At 40.8% G+C, this 13,299-nt stretch overlaps 1 protein-coding gene and 1 long non-coding RNA gene across 3 annotated transcripts in view; one reads left to right on the top strand and one right to left on the bottom strand.

The window, feature by feature from the left end:
* Nucleotides 1–13,299, bottom strand: part of CDH4 (cadherin 4) — a 1,009,876-nt gene that overhangs the window by 647,045 nt on the left and 349,532 nt on the right. The window contains exon 1 of one of the 2 annotated variants that reach the window (XM_077252851.1): nucleotides 7,528–7,648. The exons of the other annotated variant lie outside the window; for it this stretch is intronic. Within the exon in view, the coding sequence (XP_077108966.1) occupies nucleotides 7,528–7,543 (16 nt within the window). The 5' untranslated portion in view covers nucleotides 7,544–7,648. Of the gene's footprint in view, nucleotides 1–7,527; nucleotides 7,649–13,299 lie in introns of those variants that run through there. 2 annotated transcript variants of the gene reach the window in all.
* LOC143765805 (uncharacterized) lies at nucleotides 7,057–8,765 on the top strand. Its single transcript, XR_013213464.1, has 3 exons — nucleotides 7,057–7,182; nucleotides 7,634–7,736; nucleotides 8,682–8,765. It is a non-coding gene; the product is annotated as an uncharacterized LOC143765805 (long non-coding RNA).

Raw genomic sequence — 13,299 nt, 5'->3', positions numbered from 1 at the left:
CTGAAATAGACGTTGCCTGGATTGGAACACTTGTACTAAAACTTCTTATGATGGTCAGCACTGATAGGACCTTTCAAGATGTGTAATCTGCCCACGTGTAATCTGCCCTAATGCAACCACGTGCCACCAGAAAAGCTTTGAACTGTGCACTGATAACAAGCTGGATGGTCCTTCTCCTCTTCAATCCACAGGACACCATGTCTGTGGATTCCATAAAGAATTTGAAATTTTCATTCACATGCCCACAAAAATGTATTATATCAAACATTTAATAGAACTGATATTTCTAAGATAGTTAAGAAAATATGGTTATCTAAGAAAGATCCTGATGCCTTTGTGATGTTACTTGTTGACATGGAAATAATTATCTAACATAGTGGCCCTGCCTAAGTGATGTCACTAGCGGATAGTGACTTGATAACAAAAGTTTTTTTACGCCTCTGACGTCACTAGCGCATAAAAAATTGATAATGTGTCTCCGAGTAGATGCAGTACTGTGTATGTATATGAGTCTTCAAAGAGTGCAACCCGCAGTGACCATGCCACCTAATAGTATACCAGAAAACTGCAGCCCTCCGCTCCAACTTGAGAAATGCTCATACAAAATCAAAAATGTCAGAACATTTGTGAATAAAAAAGTATATTTTTTCCTTGTACCGCATGGATGACACTCGTTCTTGATAAATTGATAATGTGATGCACAAAGAACCTTATGCCTTAATAATGATGTCACGCTGGAAGTTGTAGTCTTTCAAGAGCTGGAAGGAAACACGTTGGAGACCACTGCACTTGTACATGGTGCGTCAAATCTGACAAGCCAAGTGCCTCCAGCCTCCATGGCCTCATTCATGATCGCTGAGCTGGATCAGACCACCCAATGATGTTACTTGCAAAATACACACACCAAGATTTAGAGAAGTGATAAAAAACTACAGAATGCGGGGCACCATCAAGGACAAGCGTAACAAGGTGTAACATTTGTTATTCCGCAGCAGTAAAACTCTATTGACGAATTGAGGAGCGAGCCCGTGACTTCAAACACTTGTTCTTCATTACGCTTTTGTAAAAGTCATTTCAAAGAGACATCCAATTTTACGTCTTTGCAGCGTTCTAGCAAGTGCCGGGCATTACAGGGTTGGCACACCTGGTATCGATTACTTTGTCACACTGTATATATGGTGTGTTTATTCCACCCAGTGAAGTAAAAATAGAGAAAAGGGATCTATTCTTCAGTGCACAACAGTTTTCAAGTGCCAGGCAGACCCATGTGTAACTGCTTCATACTAAGAGCTTCAGCAATGCTTTGTGTTAAGAGCATAAAAGCCACCGTATCTTACCGGCAAATTGGGATCAATACACTCTAAGACTCCTTCTTCTTGTATGAATCTCTGTAGAGCAAGTCTCTGTCTTCCTCATTCCTGAAGAGGAATAATTAAGTTCCTTTTACATTTTTTTAACCCAAGTAAACAAATAGGGATGCTTCCTAACAGCGCAAGTAGAACAGCGCGTTCAACCGGCAACATTTTCCTTTAGAACGTGCCTTCTCATCTCATCAAGGCAAAAACGAAAACTTTAAAAAAAGAAAATAAACTTTATTTCGAAACCTCTCGTTAATTAGACAAATACCACAAAAGCGCAAAAATGTTCACAAATGTCTGCACCAACACCACTCTCTCCTCAAAATCGAACACCTTCCTCAAGCACATAGTCCTCCAACTATTTTCTCAGGACTCGCTCACACCACCATATAAATCGGACAAGTGCAAATTCTATAAAAAAGGGATTGAACTTGGACCAATGTTATGAGGCAGTGCAGATCTGCGTATTTTTCTCATCTGTATTCGGCGTGAGTAAAACAAATTGCAACATGCTGCGATATGACTTCGAAATTGGATGGGTGCGAGAATAAAATCACATGTCCTACGCACCAACAGAATGGCATCTGATTTTATGGATACATGTAATTCTGAGAGATGGGAAACTGTAAACTGTAAGTGGTTCTATAAAAGATTAATAGCTGCCGAGTCAAAAAAACAGACAACACACGGATGACTAGTGGAAAAAAAAAGTCCCACTCATGGATGAGAATGGGGGCGATTTTTTTGTACGTTCGTGTGACCCTAACCTCAATGTCTAGTTTATTCCTGGTGCACGGGGTGGAATTTCCCACATGAATAATGATTTTTTCAGATGCGTTAAAAGCAGCCAAAAAAATAAAGGACATTTTTAATCACTTAAAAAAATAGACATTTCAGCAAAGTGAAGAAAGTCACTCTACCTTCTACCACCTTATCCTTGACTAAATGCTTATGTGCACCCATAGATTAGTAAAGAGGAACTGTGATCACATGGGACAGTATGACAAAAACATGGTGGCCACTTCTTGCAGACTACATTGTGCACCGTCAGGATAGGGTAATACTAGTATTTGAGAGTCTTGTCAATGCTAACAAACACTCTTTAATATGTAAAATGCTGTACTCGGGACATCAGAGCATTAAAATCTTTACGTGCAGGATTACAAGCATCAGTTCTGTATAGCCAACACTACATGGGAGTAAGAATCCTAAACTGCTGAAAACGAGTGTGACCCATTAAATTGTACCCATCCATTCACAGAAAACCTGTTGACAAGCATGGTTTGTTACCATCACCTCCACTACAAGCTAAAACTGCTCTCGGTGCCCATAATTTGATGTTTACGCTTTTTGGGTGGGTGGCTTTTGTTCAACACAATTCAGATCATACATTGTGTACTTACTTCCTTCCTGTTCAGTCTCCTTTGTGTTTTTCCTCAGCCTACATCTGGATTTTCAGATTTCATCCACCATTTAATTCCTCTCTGTTCTGCCTTCATTTTCATTATGCATCACATGGACAGCTCAAGTCATCTTTAACTGCTGGTTTGGACGGTTTGGCTGACCTGCCCCTCTATAGTCTCCTAAATAAATTAATAGTTTATATCTTGTATGTAATGTGCCTTCTTCATTCTCACTGCATGAAAGGAGCTGTCTAATCATCATCAGTACTGTGATAAGAGTTTATGTCAAACTCCTCACCTGTGGAGAAACTGTGTGATACAAACGGTGCAGCTTTATCATACAGGTTCTGGTGACTGAGTTGGAGAACATCAAGGCATGTTCTCACATTACTTTATGGAGGAGATAAATCTATACATTTTCAGCTATATAGATAATATTGGCTGAATTATTTATTTTGGAATAGTAATGTAGAAGAAGGGAAATGCCCCAAAATGTATCTCTCTATATAAAGATGTGTTTAGTGCATATTTTATGTATATACACATTTATATATACATGTATGCCACATGGAGCAAAGCACCCCCCTGCCAGCCTGCTGTAAAACAAAGCTGCCATGAGCTGGAAAAACAAGTTTCATTTAGGACTGAGGGGATGTATCTTAGGCTTCTTTCACACTTCCATCGGTACGGGGCCGTCACAAAGCGTCGGCGAGACGTACCGACGGACGTTGTTAAAATTCGGCACAACGTGGGCAGCGGATGCAGTTTTTCAACGCATCCGCTGCCCATTCTAAAGTCCCGGGGAGGAGCTAGAGATCTCCGCCCAGGCATGCGCACTCCAAAGTGCAGGATGCGACATACGAAAAAACGTTCCCTTGAACATTTTTTCGTGGCGACGGTCCACCAAAACATGACGCATCCAGTGCACGACGGACGCGACGTATGGCCATACGTCATGATCCGTCGGCAATACAAGTCTATGGGAAAAACGCATCCTGCGGGCACATTTGCAGGATGCGTTTTTTCCCCAAAACAACGCATTGTGACGGATCTAAAAAGACGAAGTGTGAAAGTAGCCTTAGTGGACAATCGACCTGGGGCTGGACACACCTCTTTTAGTTGGTCACATATAAGGGACAAGACCAGGTGGTTCCCTCTCTCTTGACTTGCTGGATTCCTAGGACAAGGATGGACTGAAACACATGGCTGAGTATACTAGGCCTCAGGGATAGCGGAGACACAGGTGGGATGGCTGATATTGTATGTGTGATTTGTGTAATTTAGACAGGTAATTCAGGGTGGGTTTTTACTGTGTGATACTGTTATATTATTGTATACTGTAGTGAGATTACTGTATTAGAGTTGTACAACCGTATATTCTGTGTGTATATATATATATATATATATATATATATATATATATATATATATATATATATATATATAGTCGCCAGCTTGGCTATAAATATATATGTATGTTATAGACTGCTGGATGTCCTCATGAACTGGAGCCTGGTAAAAGTTCCCACGCTCGAGTTCATATGAGGACATCCAGCAGAGGGCGCCTCACCGCGACTCAAGGTAACTACAGGTCACCCTGCTTTCCATTCATTCCAAGGGTTTTCTGCTTTAGCAGAGCTCCTGGCTGTAAAATGATTTAACCCCTTCAGATGGATTTACTTCGTGGGACTTGACCTGAGCGACGGAAGGTATGAGATATTGTTGTTTTTTTATTTTTCCTTTGTTACAGAACGATGGTCTTCAGGTGGATTACCAGTATAATAAAATATTACAACAACCTGTGTCTTTATTTTATTAAAATACTTGTAAATAATGTGTGTGTGTTTTATTAACCATTTCGTACTATTGGATTAATAATGGATAGGTGTCATAATTGACGCCTCTCCATTATTAATCTGGCTTAATGTCACCTTACAACAACAAGGTGACATTAACCCTTCATTACCCCATATCCCACCGCTACACAGGAATGGGAAAGAGAGAGGCCAAGTGTCAGAATAGGCGCATCTTCCAGATGTGCCTTTTTTGGGGTGGCTGGGGGCAGATGTTTTTAGCCAGGGGGGGGCCAATAACCATGGACCCTCTCTAGGCTATTAATATCTGCCCTCAGTCACTAGCTTTACCACTCTGGCGGAGAAAATTGCGCGGGAGCCCACGCCGATTTAACCCTTTATTTTACAAGCTACAGCGCCCAGATTTTGCACATACACATTACTAACATTAGTAGTGAGGAATATTAAAAAAAAAGGGACATGAGATGGTTTACTGTATGTAAACCATGTCTCATATCATGTCGGGTTTGTGAAGGAGAAATGAAAAGCCGGCAATTGAATTACCGGCTTTTCTATAGAACACTGCTGCGTATTTCTCGCAAGTCACACTGCTGGTCCGTGTGTAATCCGTATTTTTCTCGCCCCCATAGACTTTCATTGGCGATTTTTTTGAGCAATACGGTGACAAACGCAACATGCTGCGATTTTGTACGGCCGTAGAAGACCGTATAATACGGATCCGTAAAATACGGCTGATAGGAGCTGGGCCATAGAGATTCATTGGGCCGCGTGTTATGCGTATTTTACGGGTGTATTTTCTGCGCTCATACGTCCGTAAAACTTGCCAGTGTGACGCCGGCCTTATTGGGAGGAAAAACCCTGCCTTTTAACAAGTGGTGACAGAATGAATAAAAAGGAAACAATAATTGGACTGCTGCTTTAAGATTTCCTCCTGATGTAGAAATGTCTGAACAGTCACAAGCTAATTAATAAGGATGAAAAGACATTTATAGGTATTGTTAATACATTAAACCATGCGATTGTTGTGACCTTGGTGCATTCTGTAACATAAAGCAATGTGGATAAATGAAAGATAAAACAAAAAGTGAAGAAAAGAATGGCATTGTAAGAACCTGGCTTGTAGCTGCCACCCGCACAGTATATTACATAAAGACTATACAATCTGCTGTACAAATAACTACAAAAGCAGCACAAGAAAAAATAAAACTAAAATCAACTCTAAACATTCAATAGTAAGATCTCACCCTCGAGTCCTGCGATCCCATCTCATTAGTGCAGCGCACGTCAGCAATAAATAGTCATTAGCGTTTGTGGACATAACGGACGCAATGATATTACAAGGGAATTTGACATATGGATATCTCCACTTGAAGGATAAATGTGCCGGCTCTACAATTAATCCACACCTTTTAACTCAAAATGGCTGTTGAGAAATTGCTTCAACCTTTGATTCTTCGGTGGAGTATTTCAACTTATAGACTGAGCTTCATTTTCTAGTCTTTTTTTCCGATCACATTTTCTTGGTGCCAAGTGTAAACTTATGCTTGGATCTTGGTTAACGGTGATATAAGTAATATACAAATAGCTGTATGGACTAAAGGTGTTGTCCAGTTTTAAGTAACAAGTCTGCAGTCACTCTGTGTGACTGCAGACTTGTGAATCCTCAGATTGGTCGCACTGCGTGCTATGAGGATGCCGGTGCCAATGCCAGAAGAAGCGGTTATGTGAACCCAAGTATGTGATTTGCATACCCCCGGCCACATTCTGACTAGACAGTATCCAGCCTCGCTCAATACACTTGCCCTAAACAAGGCCACGGCCATCTAGTTGGCATGTGACCGCATGTATGAAAAATCACATGCTTGTGAGCATACGCCTTCCGCTCCTAGCGCTGGCACCATAGAATCCTCGCAGAGGGAGCAATCTGAGGATTCACAAGTCTGTAGTCACATCGAGTGACTGACAACTTGTAGCTTAAGTCTGGACTCCCCTTTTACACATGGACCCCTAGAGTTTCACAGGATCTAATGTGGAGCAGCAAATCCAGTAATGACCCATGCTTAAACCTGGTGTTAAACTGGAGGCTCATAGGTTAATCTATTTTTATATCAACATTAGGGAAAGAAATATTTTTCCACCGGTTTAATGGCGACATTAAATTGCGCACTTAGCATGCATGGCACACCCCCTCTGTCATTTGTTTTAACTCTGTTGCTTGATAATTATCCCCCCGTGGAACGCACACATTGTGCAAGGAATCAAAAGCTAATAACTAGCTATTAACTGGGACATCAAAGACATGTGAGAATAGTCACTTAGAAAATGATTTTTCATGATTTTACTGGAGGACACTTGGGACGGCAGAATCTATCTGAATATGAATGGAAGGCACTGACTGGCAGCTGGTTCTGTTTTAGTAGCTTCAGCCGCTCTCTGCTGGATGTGCCGTCACAATCGCTTCCTGCATACCGGCTGATGAAATTCAGCACAATGCACATTATTCATCTGGCTTTTTTCTCCAAACAATTTCAATGACGATGAATGGAGCGTGCGAGATGTATATTTACTGCAGTCTACCTCACATTTCAATCACAGTGGACAAAACAGGTAGGATTGTTAGAGCCGCCACAATTATTTTAATGTGCTTCACAAAGCTGGACTAAACCACAAGACATCATAGGCAGTAAGGCAATTTTAAAACCATCATATCCTTAGAGGCAACATGATTACACCTACTCATATTTGTACCATAAAAAGCCCCTCGACACAGACCATTATTACAGGATGTAATTGCAAACTAGATAAAATACAAGTAACGGATAATCAAAGACCCCATCGGCCCCTGGGCTTGTACTAGGATTATCAATATCAGTTACAGGGAAAATTTAAGGGGTTGTCTAATGCTGTATTAAAATTGGCAAATAGATGGGGGTGCGTTAAAACCAAAATCACCTGCTAAACATTCCATCTTCTTCAGCGACACCTCTCCGGTGGTCCTTGGATTATTAATTATCCTTTCAGTGATGATGTTCTGACTACCCTGGTGTGACTGTTGCAGGTAATGACTATCCAACTGTTCAGTGAGTGGCCATTTTGAAGCAGGAGAGCAGGAACGCCAACCTGGGCAGAGGATGCAGATGAAGCCAAACTGAGGGCAAAAGGTAGAATGGCTATGCATGAGAAATACATACGGTAGTCACTTTTCGGTCTCAGGGTGGGAGGTTTTTTTTTAACTGTATGTCTGTACTAGGGATTTGGAGCTCTGCATCAGAAAAATGTAATTCTGCTATATTATTGAGAAGAGACAATACATTTGTAGCAACCAGGTCCAGGTCATTAGTCTGGCCTGGAGCCCTACGAACTGGCTCGTATCTGCCGGCATCCGCGGCTCATCTCTTAATTAACCAGCCTGGAGTGATGTCATGTGTGGGTCACGTCACTGCGATGACATTGCATCAGGTCAGCTAATCAAAAGGAGAGAGGAGTATGCCGACAGGTAGGATGAGGTTTGCAGGGCTCCTGGCCACGGAATTCTGACCTCACCACTGGACAATGGTTCTGCGGATTAACTCGCTCATCTCATTATCATGTATAATAATCAAGATAGATCCTAAAAATGACCTGGTTCTAAAGAGCTGAAACTTCCTTTATCACTTTAAAGAAGCACTCTAGTGATGAGCGAGTATACTTGTTACTCGGGTTTCCTCGAGCAAGCTCGGGTGGTCTCCGAGTATTTTGGGAGTGCTCAGAGATTTCATTTTCGTTGCCACAACTGCATGATTTGCTGAATACATGTGGGGATTACCTGTTTGTTAGGGAATTCCCACATGTATTCAGCCTGTCTAGCAGCTGAAAATCATGCACCTGCGGTGACAAAAACTAAATCTCCGAGCACGCCGAAATACTCGGAGACCCACCAGTGCATGCTTGGGGAAACCCAAGTAATGAGTATACTCGCTCATCACTAAAGCACTCCTATCAAAATTGTATCCTCTTAATATATTGCAATTATCATATTCTATAGCACTGTGTACTTACAATTGCTCATTTGCCTTTCTACCCAGCTAATTATTCTCTTTTCCATCTCTTTTCTTGATAAAACATAGTGGACCTACACCAGCAGATGACATGGCTACTGAAGCCATCAATGATTGTGGAAACTTCACACAAGACCTCAAACTGCTTGTAATGACTCTATATAATATACAAGTTTCACTTTTTGTATTGAAGAACTGAAATAAATTAACTTTTTGATGACATTCTAATTTTGTGAGATGCACCTCTATATCTGTTGAATAAAGTTTGCTACCATTCCTGGGGAGCGCTGATCATTGGTAGACATCTTCAGCCTATTTGGTTTCCACCTAATACTACTAGATATACCATGCCACTTACATAGGGAATATTGGGAAAAAAAGGTTGACAGTGAGTTAATTCTCTAAAACTAAATCCAAGCACAGTAGTCTGATTTTATTTCTTTTAACATTCCCAGCTCGACCCATGGAGGCGGAAAAGGCCCTGCTTAATGGTGTGTCAAATGTGAGGAGCTTAATTAAAAATCTTCGGCTGTGTCACACAGCAGTGAGCATGAAATAATTGTAATCAGAGAAAATTGTGTTCTGTCCGTACTGAAGAGCTTACAATTATATTTCAGAAAGTCAAAGGTATCGGTACTTTAAAGAAAAAATGAAAATCTGAAAATCGCTTCCCAATGGCCTGTAATTGGCTTGTGATATCAGTCCATCAGCAAAGTCGTATACTGGGGAAAGGCGGACGGCAGGTGACAGCTGATTCATTTAACGGGTGAATATCAAAGTGAAATATTGCATTCAGAGGATGGATTAATCTTTTCTCCTAAATTGTTAATCTCTTTTCATCCCATGCAGTGTAATCTAATAACCAGGCAATGTCCAGAAATGTAAGGGCAGGCGCTGGGCGTTTGATACTCACTTTAAACCAAGAAATGTTTGGTCACTTTACTACAAATCACAGAAAACTTTTCTTCCATATATTTTTTTAGAAGTGTAACATCATCCTCCCACATCCCATACAAATCAATGCTTCGTACGACCCAGGGGTGCTGAATATCACTGGTTACCATGGAGCAATGCTCTAAGCAGACAAAACAGGGAAACGATTAAGTCACGGTGCGTAAATTATGGGTTTATTGATAGATCCTTTCTGCAGGGCATATTCTCAGCATGTCTTCACATAAGTGCTGATTAATCAGTGATCTAAACATTTGCCATGTTGGCCGTTCTAGAATAGCTGATAGATGGATTACTGGTTGCTCCATGTAATCTGCCTGCAATCCGTTCACAACATTAATATCACAAAAAGATAATCTAAAACAAATAGGCAGCTGAATAAAATTTTGGTAAAATTTTCAATTTGTGCCTACTTCTCAAAACTTTGTAACAAAACTAAGTGATCTTGTTGCCAAAAGAAAACAATTAAAGCTTTATACTATGATTTGACATTCTGAACATGCTAATCATGTTCCTAATTAGGGTGTGGGTTATGAGGTCAGAGTTAGGTCTCATTCAGATGTTCACTTTTAGCATACGAGTGCTATCTGTATTTCTCATGCATAGCAGTTGTACCTGTGATAGCCTACAGGGCCATTCAAATGTCTGGTATTTTCTTCAGACTGAGTAGTCCTCGTAAAATATCTGAGACACATCCAATTTTAATCCGAGAGTCCGATAAAACTCATCAATGCAAGTCATTGAAAAAAAAAATCGGACTGCACTCAGATTATATCCCAGTCCGTTCCGATTTTCACGGACTGACTGAATAGAGAAGGTGGAGAAATTTAGTTTGAAATTTTTTCACGTAAGAGAACATTGGATGACACTCGGACGACAACTGATCAAACTCTGATCAGAATAAATCAGTCTGATTTTCTCGTATGTGAAACAAAATGGACATCTGAATGAGGCCTTAGGGTGTGATGTCCTACAGGAATACTCTAAATCAACTTTTACGCATGTAAGCAACTTTTTCAATGCACCATGGAAAGAGGTTTTCTAGCAGTCACCTTTTTTAAGATAAATCTGATGTAAAATCCCCATAACATTTCCTGCCGTGATTTAACTGTCTGGATTAGTGGCAGTAAAGATGTATATAAAGTTCCTCCACAAAACTGTATCCCCAGAAGACACGTTGTTAGGACTTCTCATTGGTACTCAATTCAACTGTAGCAAGAAGTACTTAAAAAAAAAATTATATCTGTATCTAATAATGGTAATTTTTTATGTACACTAAGGGTGTGTGCTCACCAGAGGCATTCTTGGGGTTCAGCAAAGTGGAGGGAACAAAACACATCCAAGTGGGCTCCTAACCTTGGTAGCCATGTTTGCAACTATGTTGTCGAATCCTATTCCTAGTGGATAAAGCAGGACCCCAGCAGATGACAATGTTGTTATTGAGAAAAACTACTCCATACGGTGCCCATATAGTGCTAGACACTAGTGATGAGCGAGTGTACTCGTTGCTCGGGTCTCTCCGAGCATACTAGGGTGATCTCCGACTATTTTGATGTGATCAGAGAATTAGTTTTCTTCACCTCAGCTGCATGATTTGTGGCTGCTAGACAGGCTGAATACATGTGAGGAATGCCTGTTTGTTAGGGAATTCCCACATGGTTTCAGGCTGTCCAGAAGCTGTAAATCATGCAGCTGAGGCGATGAAAACTAAATCTCTGATCACATCAAAATACTCCATCTGCCTTAGACCGCCATGATAACTTCGAGCCATGACTCGTTTCCATAACTTGACATTTGACTTCTCACATTTCCAGCACTAACTCATCTATCGCCAACTTGCACAAAATGATCATTCTACTGTCACCCCAATGCTGAACCACCTCTTGTGTGGCGCAAAAACACTAACAGTATTCCTCTTAGAACCCCACTTAGTAATAATCCTCACAACGGTGCCCCTTACATAGCTTACATAGTAAAATGCCATCTTTTTGTTCCCTGGATGGAGAAATTGCTCCATAGAAAATATTAATACCCTCTGGAGACATGCCCCCTAGAAAGTAACAATACCTCTGTGTGCCCCTTTGATAAAATTACCATGACTCATAAAAATCTATTCTATTACTAAACCGTGCTTGAATTTTACTAAAGAGGTAGGAATGGAAAGAATCCCCAAAATCACAGAAGACATTCTCCAAAGACCTCTCTCTGAATATCTCTACCATTGTCCTTTACTTTCACTGCTAAAAGCTTTCTAATTAATATAGACAATAGTTTATTAGATTTATTTCTGTTTATTATAACACACCCGGGTAATTTAATTTCTTTATACTAGCAGAAAAGGCGATGATTTCTCAACGAGTCCACCCACTGTTGTCGGAGTGTACTTGATAAGCAATATAAATATGGAAATGATTGTGTCACATTACAAGCTCAAGGATAATTGCTCTGTTACTACTAAGAACTTATTACAATTCTGATGATTCCTAGTATTCTCGAGTAATGTGGTTCCGGTGCGGCATTTTGCCAACAATACAGCGGCGTTATAAGCGTACAGGAGTGACATTCATTGGAGAGGGGAACAATGGACTAACATCTGCCGCATTGTTTGTACCTACATATACCTCACGATGTACGGATAAACCTCATAACGTGTAGGACTATTCTAATTAACCATATTATTGTAGCACGGAGCAGTGAATACAAAGAGGCAGGTTTATCAATTAGGAGCTGACAAAAGATGGTCTTTAAACACTGTCATAGTTGTCATGCACCGTATTTAGCCACCTATTGAACCAAATTTTTCAGCCTACTAATGATACCTCAGTATACATTTGAAAAGATGATGCGGGGCTGGATTGTAGATTGTTAGATGTAGATGTGAGGTTTGCCATCTTTACAAAATCAGAGATAAATACAGTACAGACCAAAAGTTTGGACACACCTTCTCATTTAAAGATTTTTCTGTATTTTCATGACTATGAAAATTGTAAATTCACACTGAAGGCATCAAAACTATGAAATAACACATGTGGAATCATATACTTAACGAAAAAGTGTGAAACAACTGAAAATATGTCATATGTTCTAGGTTCTTCAAAGTAGCCACCTTTTGCTTTGATGACTGCTTTGCACACTCTTGGCATTCTCTTCATGAGCTTCAAGAGGTAGTCACCAGGAATGGTCTTCCAACAATCTTGAAGGAGTTCCCAGAGATGCTTAGCACTTGTTGGCCCTTTTGCCTTCACTCTGTGGTCCAGCTCACCCCAAACCATCTCGATTGGGTTCAGGTCTGGTGACTGTGGAGGCCAGGTCATCTGGCGTAGCACCCCATCACTCTCCCTCTTGGTCAAATAGCCCTTACACAGCCTGGAGGTGTGTTTGGGATCATTGTCCTGTTGAAAAATAAATGATGGTCCAACTAAACGCAAACCGGATGGAATAGCATGCCGCTGCAAGACGCTGTGGTAGCAATGCTGGTTCAGTATGCCTTCAATTTTGAATAAATCCCCAACAGTGTCACCAGCAAAGCACACCCACACCATCAGATCTCCTCCTCCATGCTTCACGATGGGAAACAGGCATGTAGAGTCCATCCGTTCAGCTTTTCTGCGTCGCACAAAGACATGGTGGTTGGAACCAAAGATCTCAAATTTGGACTCATCAGACCAAAGCACAGATTTCCACTGGTCAAATGACCATTCCTTGTGTTCTTTAGCCCAAACAAGTATCTTCTGCT

Source organism: Ranitomeya variabilis, chromosome 4, assembly GCF_051348905.1.
Source record: "Ranitomeya variabilis isolate aRanVar5 chromosome 4, aRanVar5.hap1, whole genome shotgun sequence".
Classification (NCBI taxonomy): domain Eukaryota; kingdom Metazoa; phylum Chordata; class Amphibia; order Anura; family Dendrobatidae; genus Ranitomeya; species Ranitomeya variabilis.
This window is presented reverse-complemented; position numbering and strand designations above follow the sequence as displayed.